At 44.9% G+C, this 20,033-nt stretch overlaps 1 protein-coding gene across 1 annotated transcript in view; it reads left to right on the top strand.

Annotated features, from left to right (window-relative positions):
• The window catches only part of BRINP1 (BMP/retinoic acid inducible neural specific 1), a 147,198-nt gene that overhangs the window by 105,662 nt on the left and 21,503 nt on the right, over window positions 1-20,033 (top strand). The window contains exons 6-7 of the mRNA XM_036432824.2: window positions 10,290-10,526; window positions 15,790-16,012. Coding sequence (XP_036288717.1) covers window positions 10,290-10,526; window positions 15,790-16,012 — 460 coding nt within the window. The remainder of the gene's footprint in view (window positions 1-10,289; window positions 10,527-15,789; window positions 16,013-20,033) is intronic.

The following is a 20,033-nucleotide window of genomic DNA, read 5'->3' as shown; positions in this document are numbered from 1 at the left end:
GTCAAGGTACTACCATAATCAAAACGTGAAATGTTCATTTAATGTTGACACCAGCCCTACAAGGGAAGCGTTAATGAGGAAACTGAGAATCAGAGAGGTTAAGCCTCAGCCTCAATGTCCCAAGGTCATGCAGTTAATGACAGCTGGGCCAAACTTGGAGCAGACAAGAACTCGGCACTCAGGGGCAGAGGCCGAGGGAGCTGCAGGTATAGGAGGAAAGGCCATAGGTTAGGGAAGAACCAGGAGACATCTGCTGATGAGGCATCATGGAGGCTTACAGATATCAAATTTGTTTGTTTTTAAATCATGAATTCTATGAAGAAGCATTAATTTAAATGGAATCAGCTTCTTAAAGCTAAAGGGTAGCTTCATGTTGACATTTTATGAAATTTAATTTTAAAAGCCTTGGTGATTTCCATAGTGTAGAGCATATTCATTTTTTTTTTTTTTTTAAATTACAATTGTCATTTAGATGTCTCCCTGCTCCTAACACCTTTTGTCAGGACCAATCTCCTCTGTTTTTATTTATTTGTTTATTTGTGTATCTCCCTCACTGAAAGGTAAGGTCAATGAGAGCCAGGACTTTGTTTCTACTTCCCCATCTTTTCTCCTGGGCCTGGAGTGTCTGACACGTGAAGATCACTCATTGATCTTATCTTGCTACATGAGTGAATGGAAGCACAGAGTAGACTCTTAGAAAATCAAGGTTGAGTTGAAACTGGTTTGGCTCAGTGGATAGAGCGTCGGCCTGCGGACTGAAGGATCCCAGGTTCGATTCCGGTCAGAGGCACGTGCCATGGTTGTGGGCGCATCCCCGGTGGGGGGTGTGCAGGAGGCAGCTGATCGATGATTCTCTCTTATCGATGTTTTTAACTCTCCCTCTCTCTTCTTCTCTGTAAAAAATCAATAAAATATATTTAAAAAAGAAAATCAAGGTTGAAAGAATATCAATGAGCAGTTTGTCCAGGGCTGGCAGAGTTTTTCAGGAAAGAGCCAGAATGGTCTTAGGATTTGTAGGCCACCCTTGGTCTCTGTTGCAAGTACTCAACTCTTTCATTGCACTGTGAACGTAACTGTAGGCAATAGTTCAATCTGAGTGACTGTGCTCCAGTGCAGCCAATTTATAAAAATAGGTGGTGGGTTAATTTCACTCCTGGGTCATAGTTTTCCAGCTTCTGTGTTTGTCAGTGTAGGCCAGGTTATGCTGTGCTAACAAACAATACCTGAATCTCAGTGGTTGGCAAGAGGATGGGTTCCTTTTTTATGTGGTCATAGTTGTCAGTGACTCTGCTTGTCTGTTGGCCTCCATATGGACCATGGCTATTCCTGTGGGAATGGGCAAAGAAAACCTGATGGACCCACATGTTGGTCTTTTTAAAAACATATATATATATATATATATATATATATATATATATATATATATATATTCTCTTTCATCTTCATGTTAGATCACTGACAGTCAATATTTGAAATATATTTATTAAATATTGTCTGATGCTATATGGACCAGGCATGATGCTATGTTTTATGTTATATATATATATATATATATATATATATATATATATATATTTCAGAAAGGAAGGGAGAGTAAGAGTGAGATAGAAACATCAGTGATGAGAGAAAATCATTGATTGGCTGCCTTGTGGAGACCCCCACACTGGGGATCAAGTATGCAACCTGGCCATATGCCCTGACTTGGAATTGCATGTTGGTTCTTATAACTTCCTTTTGGAAGTTGCACACATCACTTCCATCCCATTGCATTGGCCCAAACATATCATGTGAACACACCTGAGTTCAGAAGGTGGGGGTGGGTAATGTTTTCAAAAGGGGGATACTTCAAGGAGGGGCACTGAGTATGAGTTAATGATAATCCAATCTACCATGAGCCATTTGTAACTTGGGTTCTTTAGAGCAGTGTTTTTCAACCTTTTTTGGGCAAAGGCACACTTGTTTCATGAAAAAAATCACGAGGCACACCACCATTAGAAAATGTTAAAAAATTTAACTCTGTGCCTATATTGACTATATATAAAGTAATTCTCTTGAATAGGAATCAAATAAACACAAAGAAAGTATTTTATAATTACTTTATTATGAAATATTAAGTAAACAAAATAGTGAAAAATTATAAAATTCTCGTCTTGTCTGCACCTACGGCACACCAGGCAACATCTCACGGCACACTAGTGTGCCCCGGAACAGCGTTTGAAAAACGCTGCTTTAGAGCATTCTTCCTGTGTCAATTTTCAATTCTGTTTGCACACTTTCAATGATGAGAAAGGAGTCCTCTATCTACTAAAGTGACCTGTTTCATCAAACCTCAGAACTCTGATAGTTAAAAAGGCATTGGTGCTATCCTGCTGAATTTCACTTCCCTGCATTTTTCACCCAGTGGTTCCAAGTCTACTCCATGATTCCACAGAAGAGGTGAGGATATGTAGGAACACAAAAGGTTACTCTCTCCAGAAGGGGGCACCAAAACCCACCCATTCTTCCCCCAGGTAGCAGCTGCCTTTATTTCCCAGAGAGCAAATGACCCATCAGGGAGACAGGGCTGAACTTCTGAATGAGATCATAGCCTTTTTGCCCTTTCTGCACAGTTTCACCCGGTGAATTATTGTCTTATTTTCATTCCACTCCAATGAGCTGTCAGCAATGGATACCGTAATTCATAGCAATAGAAACACAAACAGATGGGTAATTGACCTGCATGCTTTCATTACGCTCGAGTTCAGAATGGCTGTTGGAGCCATAAAGTCCTCTATCTGCCAGTCTGAAATCCCTGGGCTTTCACAAGGAAGGGGATCAGGATGACTTTGTGCACAAGGTGCAGTCCTTGTTATTCTTCCCACCTCCTGCTTTTCAGAGATAGACAGAATTTGACAAGCAGAACTTAGCAGATACAAGATAACAGCTGGAACTTGTATAGGGCTCAGAAATATCTACAGGGGGCCATAGTCTGATGCAAGAACAGGATAGGAAACTGTTTATATTCAACCAAAATAGAACCTAACTTGTATGTTATCTCTTCCTCTTAGCACTGTATGAGATCATGCATTTATATTTAATAAAATAGGTCAGAAAAAGAGTGAATCCATCAAAAACAGTACTATGTTCAGCAATTAAGGTATAAATTAAAATAAAACAAAGATGAGGGGGGAAACACAGGAAGATATAGGTTCTTTGCTTTAAACAAGGCTTAGATTGATCCAAAGTATTCACCTACTAATCTTTGCTTATGGCAACCCCTCTGCATGGAACACAGTGGCTGCCCTTTATCTATTCAAGGCCATCCTCATAGACTCTACCCACATCCTACACACATCACAAAGTCTTCCATAATTATTGTCTCCAGGTGTATTCTCTTTCATCTTCATATTAGATCACTGACAGTCAATATTTGAAATATGTTTATTAAATATGGTCTGATGCTATATGGACCAGGCCTGATGCTATGTTTTATGTTTTAATTATCAATTACATTTTTATCTGTTATTTTTGGATTTTGTACTTTAGTTTTGAACCTCCAAATAGCCCCACTATGTCCTTAGAAGGTAGGAAGCATCTCCTCCAACAGTTCCCTGTGTACTACCATAGAAGGAGGGAAGAAGAGGCTAACAATTCCTTATTGACAAAAGAGCAGGATCTGGGTCAGAGAGGAAGGTAGGACTACAATCGCAAGTCTTAGGGGCACTTTTAGCTTTTGTTGATTGGGTCTTCTTTTCCAAACCTTAATGAAATGCTCCCCAGCCTCACTGAGTACAGTCTCCTAAATCAGGGGCTTTCTTTAGACAATAATAGTGTTGACAACATTATGGAAGGTCTCCAGGAATCCAAGGTAGGGTTTCCCTGAAAGTTCTTTTTACTTTAGCGGCCCCCCAACCCCAGTGGTCAAAACTCAACAGCACAGTGAGCCCTTCTCTTTTTCCCCCTCCTGAATTTCAGATATATTCCCTGTCTGTAAGGAACAAGGATTCTTGACTTTTGTTGCTATAAGAAGTGCTGTTCCCCTAATGAGTGACAGATATCTCCTCTGTTTCATTCTTCCCTTTAGAGTTGTGATGTTCTCTGAGGCATCAGAACTCTTTCTTCTTTTCTCTAGGGAACTTGGAAACAAGCAAGGAAAAAAAAAAGGTGAACCGTATTCAGAGAAAATTGCTAAGTTGGGTCTTAATTGGAAGTTCTACCACCTGAGACCTTTGTCCATGTTGTTTTCATTTTCTAGATGACTCTACACATGGATCTTTCATTCCCTAATTTCTGTTAATCCATTAGGTCTCCGGCTACATGTCTCTTCTTCTAGGAGAGCCTCTTTGAGTACCCCTATTCACCCTGGGTTACTTGTTCTTTCTCTTATTTCCCAAGCAACCTTGCACTTCTGGTACAGCACTGGTCTCACTGCATGCAGGCTGCTTGGTTACACACCTGTCTCTCTTCCTATACTGTGAGATCTGCAAAGGCAGGGAGTTGCTTGCCTTCTTCACCCTTGTAATCATGGCAGGGTACCTGGCACATAGTATGGGTTAAGCAATATGCATGGAAATAAGGGAAGGGAGAAGAAGAAGGAAAAAAAGAAGAAAAAAATGGAAGGAAGGAAAGAAGGGGCGAAAGGAGGGAGGGAGGAAGGAAGGAATAAAGGAAGGAAGGAAGGAAAAATGAAATGAGGCAGTGAGGGAGAGAGCTTTCTTGTGTTTTCCTCTTCTTATATGGGCACTAATCCTATGATGGAGGCCTCACCCACATGACCTAATAACCTCTCAAATTCCTCACCCCCTAATTCTATCATATGGGGAGGTGAGGGTTTCAACATAGGAGTACTGGGGAAATGCATACATTCAGCTCAAGATAGCCATGTTCTTATTGAAGTGGTGTTTTTGCCTTTCTCCCCTCATTTACTCTCATAACTGCCCTGGAAGTGATTCTTTAGATTTTTACGACTCAGGCAAGAAACTTTAGAGAGGCTATAACCTTCCAGAGGCCACTCTGCGCCAGAGCTGCCATGGGAACATGAGGCCAGGATTTTGTCTCCATTTTCCCACTGGGATGTGGAAGGACCCTCCCCTGTTTCAGAACTCAGTAGGAATTCCTGGATTTGAGTCCCAAGTTTGTTACTTTAGCTGTGAAACTTTTGAATGCTAGCATCTTCTAAATTAGATGAGGCAACATGTTTTTTTTCCATTGGGATCAAAAAGAGGATTGTTGGTGGTGTTTTTTTCCATTTAACAAATGAGTTCATGGAGCTCACACTGGGCTTGGCCATGATTTATACTCAGGTCTGTAGTGGATGGGCAAGGCCTGCCCCTTAAAGCCCACTTTTTAATGTGGGGGAGGAGGTGGGAGATGCGAAAATAAACATGAGAACAAACAAGTAGGATAATTTCAGTAAGTAACTAATGCTATGAAGAAAACAGAAGAGGCATTTTAACTTGGGTGGTCTGGGAAGGTCAGAATGCCTGCAAAACAAGGCATTCATGCAGAGATCCGGGAAAGAATATTCTAGGCTCAGGATGGGTAAGTGCACAGACTATATAAATGACATGACTGGCACATGGAGGGACTGCAAAAGGGCAGGATGCCTGGTGTGTTCCGAATAAAGAAGATACTACTAAGAGATCAGAGGAAGGAGAAAGGCAAGGAGATAGAGCTATTGTACCATGTGCCAGAGAGAAGGAGAAATCCTATTTCAGTCTGTATGGAAAATGCAAGAAATGCTGCGAGATGTACATGCTGGACGTGAGGTGGGAGGGAGGTCTGAAGAAAATGGGCAAAAAAGCAGGAAGTGAGAAGATGACGTGGGTGTTTTCACATCTACATTGCCCATTCTCTCTGGGGAATACTGAAACATTCCATTTTAAAGTCTAACAAGATTTTTTTTTTTTCAAAGTATAATGTGATTGAGGGACAGGGGGAATTCCATATGTTCAGTGTGGGCGAAATGGTATTCAAATGAAACCTTCAACTATTGCCTTCCTGGGTTTTGTGAAGCAAAATTTATATGCTTAGCAATAATGATGGCCTTTATCTCCCTCTCCCATTTCCTCTGTTTTTCTTTCCGTGTGTGTGTGTGTGTGTGTGTGTGTGTGTGTGTGTGTGGCTTTGGGAACTGTGGGGACAGAATATTCCAACCCAGCCAGCAGCTGTATATCTTTCACACAGTCCTTCTAGAGGCCAAATCCCCCTCCAAGTTATTTACGACGCCCATTGAAGCCCGTAGGACTCAGGCGCCCGTCTTGGAGGTCAGCAATGGGCCTCTTTGTTGGGCCCAGGTCACTGGGAGAGGCGCTGGCGGTGACTGCTGTGTGAACCTCCGCTGCTGGAGAAACGGTTATGTAACTTTAAACAGTAATGACATTTTGCAGAAAAGTGCTTTTTAATTGCTATGTCTTCATTATTCTCTTTCAAATTTGCCCAGGAGGTTCTGCCTCAGAGACAGCTCACGTGTCCTGAGTTTCCATTTTTAAAGAGTAACCAGTTTTGTGTTTCAGTTGCTCCCCGAAACCCCCCACTCCCAAACTTTATCTGCCTTCGGTGCATTAAGTGGGGTAGGTAATATTGCCTTTTGTATTGTTGCCAAAAGGAGAAACGATTTGACGCAGTTTTCTAAAAATGCTCTCCCCAAATTCCTTTTGGGCTAGGACCAAGAATAGAATATGTTATCCCCTACAAAAGGGAAAAAGAAAGTGATGAGCAAGCTAGAAAAATAGGGCTGTGAGTATAGTCTATAGAGTTCCTTTAAGCAACAGAAAGTTAACCCCAATCCATAGATGCAGCAGCCTATAGGGGATTGGGATCAGCTAAAAATAAATTTTGCTTTGGAAGTGAAAATTGTGAGACAGATAAAATGGCTCAAGAATGCATACTCAGAAAGAATTGTAGATGTGGCTTAGAAGGGACTTTTCTGGTGAGTTTGATTTGTCTTGCCCACCTTTTGGTGTTCGTATTGTATCCCTGTAAAGTAAGTTCTTCAGAGCAGTCACTCGAATTCACAAGGACCCCTTGCTCATTGGTGTGGACCTCACCTAGGCTTGCTGAAGCTCAGTGCCCAAGCTGTACCACCCTATCTGCCAGCATGCCTTCCAGACATACTCATGGAGGATCCACCCTCCTGAATAGTCTCCCTCCATCGCCGGCTAAACAGGCATAGATTTCTAAACCCTACTTCTTTTGAAATATCTAAAGTGTCTATTTCATTTTTAAATTTGTCTTTAATTTTGAAAGTATTATAGATGTCCTCCTTTTTTCCCTATTGACCCCTCCCCGCCCCTCAGGCACACCCTCCAGGCCTTAACCACACTATTGTCTGTGTCCATGGGCTATGCATATCCTATATAATAAAAGGATAATATGCAAATAGACCAAAGGGCAGAACAACTGAACAACCAATCAAAGTGTAATATGCTAATGAGCAGCTAAGGCTGCTCAACTGCTTGCTATGATGTACACTGACCAACAGGGGGCAGACAGTCAACTGGCCAACAAGTTTCTATGACATATACTGACCACCAGGGGGGAGACGCTCTGACTGGTAGGTTAGCTTGCTGGTGGGGTCCGGCCAATCAGGACTGTGCAAGAAGGGCTGGACACACCCTGGAGCCCTCCAGTGATCTCTTCCCCGGCCCAATCATGCACTGGTGGGGTCCCTCAGCCTGGCCTGCGCCTCTTGCAATCTGGGACCTCTCAGGGGATGTTGGAGAGCTGGTTTCTGCCCAATCCTGCAGGCCACTCTCGTTGGGAGGGCACCAGATTCAGGGCTCACGGCTGGTGAGCATTGCTGCTACAGTGCGAGTCTCTCCCAATTGGGTCTGATTGGGCACAAGCCCACAGTAGGCACAGTGGGGTTGGGATGAGCAGGAGCAGAAGGTAGGAGCTGTAGGCAGCATTGGACTGTGGTTTCGGCCCATTCCTGCAGGCTACCCAGAGGACCCCACCTGCACACGAATTTGTGCGCCAGACTTCTAGTTCTCAGGTTAATCTCTCCTCACCAACCCACTCCCATCTTTCCTCTGAGATTCATCAGTCTGTTCCATGTCTCTGTGTCTCTGGATCTATTTTGTTCATCAGTTTATTTTCTTCATTAGATTCCACAGAACTGTCTATTTCTGATTAAATACTGACAGCTATTCATTTATTCTGTAGGTTCTGCTGAAACTTTAAAAGACTTTAATCAAAGGAGGAACATCATCACCATCATCATCAAAAATAGGAGCCATTAACATTTACTGTTTGCTTGTTATGTGCCAGGAACTGGTCTAGAAATTTTACAGGAATTCTTTCACTTAGTCCTCCTTTCTGATGTAGGTACTCAAAATATTCCCATTTTATAGAGGAGAGAGTGGAGCCTTCCAGAGGTGGAATAACTTGTTTGAGATGATTAAGGCAGGAAGAAGAGGAGGCTGACTCCAGTGGTGCCCAGCTTTTACCGACCTTATTATGGTTTCCCACCATATGGCATGCTCCAGGCAATAGCTTCCTTCCCACAATGCCCCTCTCAGATAGTCTTTTGAGAAGTCATCTGAAGACAAGTCAAAATGATGGGGCTTCATTTTTAAAAAATAATTTGAAGGTGAGAGAGGAGAAGATAAAAATCTAGACACATGACTGGGAAGTAGAGAATGAGAGAAACGCTGACATCCCCAACTAGCAGGGTAGGGGGTGTCCCTGAAGCATGAGTGATAAAACTTTAATCCGAATGACAGCTCTCTTTTACACAGTGGGTAGTAAAACCATTAGGCTAACATGCATTGGTGGCTGAAACTGTTAGCAGCTCCAAACGAGGTGCAGAAGAAGGTCCCCGGTGAAAGTACGTTAATGAACAAATTTAGCCCCAAGTTGTCCTCCTATCTGGGCAGTAATAGTCTGCTATGCTGACATTTCAGGATTAAAGGAGTAGGAGTAGTGCTCATGCAAAGATCAACCACTCTCCACCATTGGCTCTGAGGAATAAGACTGATTAGCAATTATAGAGAAAAAATCATGAGCTGTGGTCAACAATGCTATTCCTATAACCAACCACAGGTCAGTCACATTGGTGGGCCCTGGCTTCTTCATTTTTAGAACAATAAACTATTCTATATATATATATATATATATATATATATATATATATATATATATATATATAGAATAGTTTATTGATTTGTAGAGAAGAAAGAAGAGGGAGAGAGAAACATCGATGTGAGAGCACAACATCGATTGGATGGGCTGCCTCCTGCATGCCGCCTCCCCGAGCAGGGGTTGAGCCCACAACTGACCATGCGCCGTGACCTAGAATCCAACTGGCAACCTCCTGGTATATGGGATGATGCCTAACCAACCGAGCCACACTGGCCAGGAGTAATACTAGTATTTTATTTTTTAATGATACAGTGGTCTTATGAAACTATATCTCTCTTCAAATATCAGTCTTACCTTGAAATTCACCAAAGTATCTGCAGAATGAAGTTAAAATTCCTTAGCATATGATTAAGATCTCTGCACTCTGGCATCTGCTCTTCTCTAAAACCTGTTCTCCTACTGCAGGCCTCTCACCCCTCCTCCTCCCCCTCCCCCCCAGCCAAACTCATTTCATTCGCATTCTGTCTTTGTTCTTGCTGTTCCCCTCCTCAGAATGTGCTTCCTGTTCTCTGTACATGATGATCTCTGATTCGCTTTTCAACCAGCCCAGTACCATCTCCTCTACAAAGATTCCCCTGCTCTCGGGGCAGGGTTATTTGCAGTCCTCTCTGCCCGACGCCTCCCCCGGCCCTCCCTGTTTCAGGTCTATAAAGCTGTGATAGGATGATGTGTGTCTGTGTCTTTCTCCGCTGATTATACTGTAAACTCCCCAGAGACTGGGATCGCGTCTTCTTTATCTTTCTAGACCTAGTGCCTAGCTCAGGACCTGTGCTTCATAAATAGGGCTCATAAATTTTTGAAGAAAGGAAAAGGAAATGAAAAAAATAAGAAAAAAAAAACACAACGCAACAGTAATCTTCTGCTTTCTGTTTTCTCCTCCCCAAATGGAAAAGGTTTATCCCAGATCTCAGTCCTAATAAAATGGAATAGAACCTGCCTTTCAGAGATGGCCAAGGTCATGACCTGAGAGGTTTTAAGTAGAAGCAATGCAGCCAGGGGCCTTGCCGATTATGCCCTGTCTGGATGGAGGCAGGCTCCGAGATATTTTGGTTACGACACACTGGGAGGAAGCTAACAGCTTCAGATTCCTCCCGTCACCTTTGGAAGCTGTTAATGAAACACCTTTTCTAACCTTTCCATCTCCCCGTCTTGCTCCTCTCAAACAGGCCTGCAGATTATCTTCCCTCCATATCTGCAAGAGAAGTTTGTCCAGTCGGCCCTGAGCTACATCATGTGCAATGGCGAGGGCGAGTACGTGTGCCAGAACAGCCAGTGCCGATGCCAGTGTGCCGAGGAGTTCCCGCAGTGCAACTGCCCCATCACCGACATCCAGATCATGGAGTACACGCTGGCCAACATGGCCAAGTCCTGGGCGGAGGCTTACAAGGACCTGGAGAATTCAGGTAGAGAGCTGGCTTAGTTCTGCTGCACGAATGTCCCTGAGCTAAGCCTAGAAAAGGCAGCTGTCTCACTGGGGTGAGGGTGGCCAGGAAAGAACACTCACTGAGGCCCTTCCTTCCCCCCTTCTCTTTGGAGAGTCCAGGGCAGGGTCTTGTAGCTGTCAGGGGGTAGGCACTCAATAGCTCCACTGGATGGAATAATGAACAGTGCAGTCAGGTTTGTGGGCCTGTGATGGATGTCTCTGATGTACCCGGAAGACAGAGAGAGAAGCAACGTAGCACATAAAATGCCTCTGCAGAATGGAGAGTTCAATGTATTTGTATGAATTCCTTGAGTCTGTGAGTATATCTAAATCAAGAAACACACATACATGTGCATATATGTCTATGTCTTTGCACATCTATATGTAGATATTGATGTAGATATCCAAATAACTCACCAACTGTCAAAGCTGGAAGTCACTGCTTCCCATGGTCCCAAGGAGGAAAGTCAGTCACCTAAGAACACAACTTGGCTGAGGTGCCAAGTTGAATCTTGGTCCTCACACAGCTTCTGGTTAATGGGAAAGCCAAGCATTATTCATATCACCATGCCAGGCATTGACATTTTAATCACATCTGTGTGGAGAATGAGAAGCTAGAGAGCTGGAGGTTGGCATGGTCAGGAGTCCGGGAGGTCACTGGGGGAGAGCAGGGTCCATGTGTCTGCCTGGGGCCAGAGGTCAGAGGGTGGGCACCCAACCAATGGGAGGCCACCCCAGGCACCTAGGGGATGTGCCTGTGATGTAGGCTAGGACCATGGCACAGGGAGCAACAGTGGGAAGTATGCAGAGATGCTGAGCTGTTTACAAGGGACAATTAGCAGTACTTCAGAAAGGAAGGGCGGGAGGAGATCCCCAGAACTCTTTTTGGGCATATTCGTCAGGCACTTTGATGGATGTGGGTGCCATTCGCCGAGCTAGAACACCCTGCAAGCTTTGGAAAGAAAACTGAGGATTCTGTTTCGGACACGAAAGCTTGGGAATCCTCGAGACTTCCACGAAGAGATGCCAAATAACGGCCTATAATTTGTACTCAGATATCTGTTAAGTAAATGGACATATAGAGAGAGCATTACTGTTTTAAAACAACTTTATATTCCTTAAATCTATTACGAGAACTGCATTAAAGTAAGTAATGGTGTTCTTATATTGTAGAGCAGGGAGGGTGCCAAGACCCAGTGCCTTCCCCAGGGTTACATAGCAAATGGCAGAGTCGGTAATGGAATCCCCAGTTCCAAACCCAGTGCTCACAGCAGCTCTTGTACCTTATTAATTCCACTCCCTCCCCCAGTCCTCCGTTCCCTCATCTAATAAATGAGAGGACATGTTTATGTGTTTAATTTTTTAATTTATTTAAATATGTAGCCAAGAAACCCTTTGATCAAACAGAATCATACCTCGGAGCACTGTGTACCGCTGATAGAAGCCGAGCTCCATGGAGCTGTGTTTGGAAACCACTGGTTACCATGAACTCTGAGTTCCCAGCCAACCCTGAGCGCTCACAACGCATTAGTGACTCTGCTCTTAGAAGGTCACTCAACTCCGGGGAGCTGTGGGTGCCTTAGGAACCTGCACCCATTAGTCCATTTAAAGTCCTGGGAATGCAGCAAAGGGAGGGGATCAGGATGGAAAAGGATGGCGATGACTATTTGGCCTCAAACAAAAGAAGCAATTGATTAAATGCTTTTGCAAAGAGATTCTCCCCATTGCTAATCAGCAGAGGGGAACAGCAGCCATGTGCACGAGCAAGAAGGGTCTTTAGAGTAGAATCTTTATACCCAAGGAAAAGCAGCTGCTATGAGAGGGCGGCTGGGTGAGGGAACAAGAGAGGTGAGATGCTGCAGAGTGAGCTGGGGGGTCCATGGGAGTCATTGGTGCATGCTCTTCCCCACTGTAGCATGTATTCACTCTAGGTACTGCGTGCTTAGCCATTTGAAAAAGGCTTTTCCCCGTTGAGTCAGATGCATCCACCCACCCATGTACGTGTGGCTTCTGTCTGCCTTTTCCTCCTCATGTTGAGCTTGTAGCCTTAATGAGCCTGTACCAGGTAATGCCAAGGATTCTCAACCAGCCAAAGGTAAACGCCATCGATGCCTTGATGGACAGGGAGTGTTGGTGGTCAAACAGGGCCAACTTCACACACAGAGATGGGGGTCTGCCTGTCCTTGCTGGGAGGGAATCTTCCACTTTTAGTCAAGAAAGTAAATCATCTTAACGTTTAAATTACTTTTTCTTATCTGACCCAAATTCAGGTTCATTGAAAGGACTGTTACCTCCCTACAGGTCAGCAGAACCATCTGTAGGATGAGCTGTATCTATAGGATGAGCTGTTATCTATAGGATGAGCTGTGTCTATAGGATGAACTGAGTCTATAGGATGAGCTGTATCTATAGGATGAGTTGTGTCTATAGGATGAACTGAATCTATAGGATGAGCTGTGCCTGTAGGATGAGCTGTGTCCGTAGGATAAGCTAGTCTATAGGATGAGCTGTATCTATAGGATGAGCTGAGTCTGTAGGATGAGCTGTGTCTATAGGATGAGCTGTATCTATAGGATGAGCTGTGTCTATAGGATGAACTGAATCTATAGGATGAGCTGTGCCTGTAGGATGAGCTGTGTCCGTAGGATAAGCTAGTCTATAGGATGAGCTGTATCTATAGGATGAGCTGAGTCTGTAGGATGAGCTGTGTCTATAGGATGAGCTGTGTCTGTAGGATGAGCTATGTCTATAGGATAACTGTGTCTATAGGATGAGCTGAGTCTGTAGGATGAGCTGTGTCTATAGATTGAGCTGTGTCTGTAGGATGAGCTGTGTTGTAGGATGAGCTGTGTCTGTAGGATGAGCTGTGCTTATAGGATACCGTATTTTTCGGACCATAAGACGCACCAGTTTTTAGAGAAGGGAAATGAAGAAAATAAGATTCTGAAACAAATAGTGTCCTAAAATATTTTATGTGCATTAAAACCCAACATCACAGTCATAAACACATGTAATCAACCCTGTAAAGTAAACAGCAGCATTTAGAACCATTTTAGAGCCGGGCAAGCACACAGAGACCACACAGAGCTGGGCAAGTAAAAAAACTTTTTTTTTAAAGTATATGTGTAGGCTATATTTGGACCATAAGACGCAGGGACTTTTCCCCCCCACTTCTGGGGGGGAAAAAAGTGCGCCTTATGGTCCGAAAAATACGGTAAGCTGTGTGTCTTCCATGGGAGGAGCACTGGGCTGGCAAGAGCAGCAGAGGGGAGCCCAGTGCCCTGCCTGCAGCCTGTGCACTGAACACATCAATCCGTGCAGGCCTGTTTTATCCTTTCCATGTCCCGCAACCATCCCAGGAGCACTTTTTGGATTTGGGAGCTATTTAGGCTGATACTGTTCCCTGTCACCCTCTCAACATTTAAATTACATGCATTATACCTGCTTGACAGATGGAGACACTGAAGCGTTGAGAGAATAAGGTCACACAGCTGTGGGTGGGCGAGATGCAGTTTGCAGGCACACATGTCTGGCTGCCCGGAACGAGGAGCCCGAGTCCTGGAATCAGAAATGGGTTTCCTGTACGCGTGTTTTTAGCACCTTTTATTTCATTGTTTCTCCCAGGATCCTCTTTTTGCATAGAGAGTATGTGTTATATGTTAACTTAGAGCATCGGATTTGGAGACAGTCTAGAGCTCTGAATCTGTTATTACTGGCTGTGTGACGTTGACAAGTTAATGAACTTCTCTGTGCCTCAGTTTCTTATGAAAGGGCGCACTGAAAGCATCCACTTCACAAGTTTGCTATAAAATCACTTATATGTGTTAGGTGTTTAAGACTGAGCCTGATGCTTACAGAGAGCTATGTAAGCATTTTTTAAAAATAAAATGAATGCCTATTATACCTGAAATTTTCTTATGGGTTTTGTAGCACAAAGTGAAAATATTAGGCTTAGGATGGAGATATATATATATATGTATATATATATATCTCCATCCTAATCACTTTACCTTTTTTCCTGTAAAAAAAATTAACCTCTTAATTCTTTATTTTTTTCCAAAAGTTGAAGGGGGCATCGCCGCGGCAGGCCAGTAGGAATTGGATGGGAAAACAGCAGCTATGCTTTTATTCCTGCCTGTGGCCCTCACGGGCTGTTCTACCTCCAGAAAGTCCTTCCCTCACTGTGCACTGCAGTGCCCCTGTGTGCAGAGCGAGAGAGCTGACCCAGATAATTTCTGAGTCTGTGTCAAGTCGTAGCTCTTGCTGACACTGGGAAACTTAGCATCACGCAGGCACAGACCTTCCCCTGGAGGCTCTGGAGTTGGTTCACATCTCTTAAGCTGGAGTACCCCAATGGGACTTGACATAAGATGGCATGCACACACGACTTCCCGTTAGACTAGGTTCCACAGTGGGGAGGCAGATCCTTTCAGCTCTCCGTCACACCTGAAGACCACATCGGAGAGAAGGTGGTGCAAATGTGCTTTTAACACCTATCGACCCTTTGCTCCTTCTCTGTATTTCAGAATGAGAGCAGGTACAGGGGTTTGGTCTTGCAGCAGGGCACTATATCTGGCTAGAACTTATTTGTTTTTTTTTAAATATATTTTATTGATTTTTTTTTTTTTTTTTTTTTTTTTTTTTTTTTTTTTTTTTTTGCAGAGTGGAAGAGAGAGGGATAGAGAGCTAGAAACATCGATGAGAGAGAAACATTGACCAGCTGCCTCCTGCACACCTCCTACTGGGGATGTGCCTGCAACCAAGGTACATGCCCTTGACCAGACTGGGACCCTTCAGTCTGCAGGCTGATGCTCTTATCCACTGAGCCAAACCGGTTAGGGCTGGCTAGGATTTATTAACATTGCTTCCATCATACTTATTTTTACAGCCCCCATCCTACTGGAGGCACGTGGTTTCCTATGTAGAATTGGACAAAAATTGGGTGTAATGGGTTCTGAGTAAATAAAAACACATGTGATATGTGGGTATTGCTATCCAGGTGGCACTCAGATGACACAAGTTTGTCGTCAGCAGGATGCAGGGCCCCTCCTGGAGCAGCAAAGCCAAAGAGCCTTCCTATTGACACAGGGCCTCTGCACCCCTCCTGGGCGCCGAGCAGGCGAGCGCCCTGCTCCCCGGGCCTCTGGCCAGTCAGTGTTACTTGCAGGCCCACTTTCTTGGTGAGCGACCTCAGCTGGGGCTTGCAGGCTCAGCCTTCTCTCCTGGCCTTTGTCTCCCACCAGATGAGTTTAAATCGTTTATGAAGCGTCTGCCCAGCAACCACTTCCTGACCATCGGGAGCATCCATCAGCACTGGGGCAACGACTGGGACCTGCAGAACCGCTACAAGCTCCTGCAGAGCTCCATGGAGGCCCAGCGGCAGAAGATCCAGCGCACCGCCCGCAAGCTCTTTGGCCTCAGCGTCCGCTGCCGCCACAATCCCAACCACCAGCTGCCTAGAGAGAGGTGAGTGCTGCCTCCGCCTTCCGCCTCCGCAGGCCTGGACTCGGTGTGAGCGTGCATTGGCTTGCTTCAGGGGCAAATGCGATGCAGGTGATGCCTTTGGAGGTGGCATTGTAAGGTCCGTATCATCCCCTACGGTTCCGGCTGTCCTGAAACAATGAGTTTCTCATTGTGGCCTGAATATGCCCTGAACTTTCAACCTCTGTGTCTGTCTGATCCGTATTAGCTTGCTGGGGCTGCTGAAGCCAAGTACCGCAGACGGAGTGGTCTAACAACATTCATTGCTCACAGGTGCGGGGGGCTAGGAGTCTGGGCTGGGGGTGTGGCAGGGTTGATTTCTCCAGAGCCCTCTCTTCTGCTTGTAGATGGCCATCTCTCCCTGTGTGTTCACATGACTGCCCCTCTGTGTGTGTCTGTGTCCTAATAGCTTCTTCTTTTAAGGACACCGGTCCTATTGGGTCAGGGCTCACTTCAGTGGCTTCCTTTTAATTTCATTCCATCTTTAAAGACCCCATCTCTAAATAGAGTGGTATTCTGAGGTACTTGGGGTGAGGACTTAAGCATGTGTTTGTGGGGGATGTCATTTGGCATAAACACCATCTGTCTTTTGATAAGATCTTTGGGTTAAGAACTGTGCACCCCAGGACCGACCAGGCCGGATCCAAACTTAGTGGGAGAGGGTAACAGTTTCCAGGCTGAGAACAGAACTGGCTTCAGTTTCGCTGGCTGTCACCTTGGAGAATGAAGAGGAGGGTCCAGAGGCCCTCAGACATGGGGAAGGCATTTGCTAAAATGAGAAGAATGTGCAGGCACAGGGCACAGGGCACCCAGGGTGTGGCAGGTCTAGGGAGGGCCTGGGCAGCTCCAGGGCAGTAGCTAGACAGGCAATGGGAGGGAGGAAGGAGAGGCAGGCCCAGGTGATGGAAAGGGCATTGGAAATCACCTGGGGCTGATGTGCGAGATGCCGCCCACACCTGAGAATGCTTTGCTCTTCCTATGCAAGCCGACAGCAAGAGATATCCCCCCGCTCCAGGACCTTCCAAGAACACTTTGCAGTGTTGCCTTCTCTGTTTCTGAGATGAGAAAGCACTAGGGAATCATAGCATCCCTCCTTCACTTATCCGACTCGACTCCAGGCAGGTCACTCCATCACATCCAATAGCATCCCTCCTCCACTCACCCAGAGAGGAAGGACTTCCACCTGCAGGCCACTCCATTACATCCAATAGCATCCCTTCTCCACTCACCCGACTCCCATCTGGGCAGGCCACTCCATTACATCCAATAGCATCCCTCCTCCACTCACCCAGAGAGGAGGGACTTCCACCTGCAGGTCATTCCATTACATCCAATAGCATCCCTCCTCCACTCATCCAGAGAGGAGGGACTTCCACCTGCAGGTCATTCCATTACATCCAATAGCATCCCGCCTCCACTCACCCAGAGAGGAAGGACTCCCATTTGCAGGCCACTTGGCTGCCTTCACGTAAGGGCTGTTGAGTGCTAGTTCTGGGAGGTGAGAGGCGCAGAAACGCAGCCTGAGCTGGTCCCTGGAGGCTGACCCTGCTCGCTGCTGTGGACTGCTTCCTGACATCCAGTTGGAGGCTTTGAAGAGTGCTGCTCACACCAGCAGGTAGGACAGCTCCCTGCCAAGGAGCAGTGTCAGACAGGGGTGCTAGCCCTGGGATCTAGGGCCACCTGCACCGAGGGAGCGGGGTTTGTAAGTGAACTGATTGCTGGGCTGCACTGTGTGCTGGGCTCTGGGGGAGATGAGGCCACCAAGCGGATGCTGCCACTACCACGTGTGCCCCAGGTATTTCTGCTGGGGTCCCAGAGGGGTGGCGTGGTGGAGTCAGGGATGAGCTGTGGCCTCACAGGGACTGGGTCAGTTCCCGACTCCTTCATTTCTCAGCCAGGAGGCTTGGTGTGCCTCGCCTCGCCTCACCTCATTTGTTGTGCGGCATAATAATGCTTACCTTCAGGTTAAGTGTGAAGATTAAGATTTTAAAATGTAGAAAGCATAGTACAGTGCCTGACTCAGTTAAAAGAAAATGGAAGCAATGCCAAGAGGGTGGGGGTTGGAGAGAGAGGGAAAGAAAGAGCAAGGGAGTTGCGTTCTGAATGCCCGGCACTGTTTTACACATCTTATCTGAATTAACTAATTTCCTCCTCACTGCAGCCTTGAACTAGGTAGTTGTCTTACTCTCTTAGCATTCTTGTTTTATAGATAAAGGAACTGAGACACAGAGAGTTAAATAATGTGCCTTAGGTCCACAAATAGTAATTATTGTTCCTTGAAAGAGGTGTTTACCTTTAAACTTAGTGAGAAGTCAAATACAGGTAATTAGAACTCTGTTTCAAGGTGTGCTGGGACCTGGGTATTGGGCTGGAAGACACAGCAAGTGTTCTGCTTATAGGTTGATGCTAAGCAGTTCGCCCTAAGAGCATGGTCAGCAAACTTCCGCTCGCGAGCCACATGCGGTTCTTTGGCCCCTTGAGCGTGGCTCTTCCACAAAATACCATAGCCTGGGCAAGTCTATTTTGAAGAAGTGGCATTAGAAGAAGTTTAAGTTTTAAAATTTGGCTCTCAAAAGAAATTTCAATGGTTGTACTGTTGATATTTGGCTCTGTTGACTAATGAGTTTGCCGACCACTTTCCTAAGACTTAGTGGCTCAAAACAAAGCTTTGTTGTCATCTTGCATGGTCCTGTATGTGGGCTGGACACAAGTCAGGGTCAGGGGGTGGTGGTGGTGGTGGTGGTGTCTGTCAAGTTGGTTGGTACTAGAGTCATCTGGGGGCTTGACTGAATTTGACATCCAAGGTGGTTCACTCCCAGAGTGGGCAGGTGATCTGGCTGTCACCTGGTATCTCAGGTGGGCCTGCCAATGAATACCTACACCTGCTCTGACTAGGCAGCCTGGAGTTCTCACAGCATGATGGCATCTTGAGACTAAAATGAAGCTGTAAGAGTCCTTACAACTTGGCTTTGGAAGTCAGAGAGCATCACTTCTTCCATGTTCTGTTGGCCAAAAGCCAAGCCCAGGATCCAAGAAGTGAATACTGGAAGGTGTGGGTCACTGGGAACAGAGGGAGTCTTCTTTGGAGTTATGTACCGCAGGATAAATTGAGTGTTACTGGAGCTAGTGATGACTATGCTATATGTAGAACAAATAAGATTAATGATGGTAATGGTAACAAACACAAAGCAATAACAATTGCTATTGAGTAGCTAGTATAAAAGGCAACAGATCTGGCAAATTGTAAAGATTCAGGAGTGAAACAACCTGGGCTCAAATTCCAGCATTGCCACCTGATTATATTGGAGCCTTGGTGAATTTACTACCATCTTTGTGCCTCAATTTTCTTTCTTTTTTTTTTTTTTTAAAGGTATTAAATGTGTACATACCTTACAATATCATGTCATCTGCAAATAAGGATAACTTTACTTCTTCTTTTCTAATTTGGATGCCTTTTATTTCCTCTTCTTATCTAATTGCAATGGCTAGTACTTCCAGTACTATGTCAAATAGGAGTGGTGAGAGTTGACATTCCTATCTTGTTCCTGTTCTTAGAGGGAATGGTTTTAGTTTTTGCCCATTGAGTATATATTAGCTGTGGGTTTATCATATATAGCTTTTATTATGTTGAGGTATGATCCTTGTACTCCCACCTTGTTGAGAGTTTTTATCAGGAAAGGATATTGGATTTTATCAAATGCTTTTTCTGCATCAATTGATATGACTATATGATTTTTATCTCTCAATTTGTTTATGTGATGTATTACGTTTAATGATTTGCAGATATTGTACCATCCTTGCATTCCCAGAATAAATCCTACTTGGTCAAGGTGTATGATCTTTCTGATGTACTGCTGGAGCCAATTTGCTAGAATTTTGTTGAGGATTTTGGCATCTAAGTTCATGAGGGATATTGGCCTGTAATTCTCTTTCATTGAGTTGTCTTTATTTGGTTTTGGTATTAGGGTGATGCTGGCTTCATAGAAGGAGTTTGGAAGTGTTCCTT

The sequence above is a fragment of the Pipistrellus kuhlii genome, unplaced genomic scaffold (assembly GCF_014108245.1).
Source record: "Pipistrellus kuhlii isolate mPipKuh1 unplaced genomic scaffold, mPipKuh1.p scaffold_m20_p_12, whole genome shotgun sequence".
In the NCBI taxonomy this organism is placed as follows: domain Eukaryota; kingdom Metazoa; phylum Chordata; class Mammalia; order Chiroptera; family Vespertilionidae; genus Pipistrellus; species Pipistrellus kuhlii.
The sequence above is the reverse complement of the archived record's forward strand: the minus strand, read 5'-3'. Positions and strand labels throughout refer to the sequence as shown.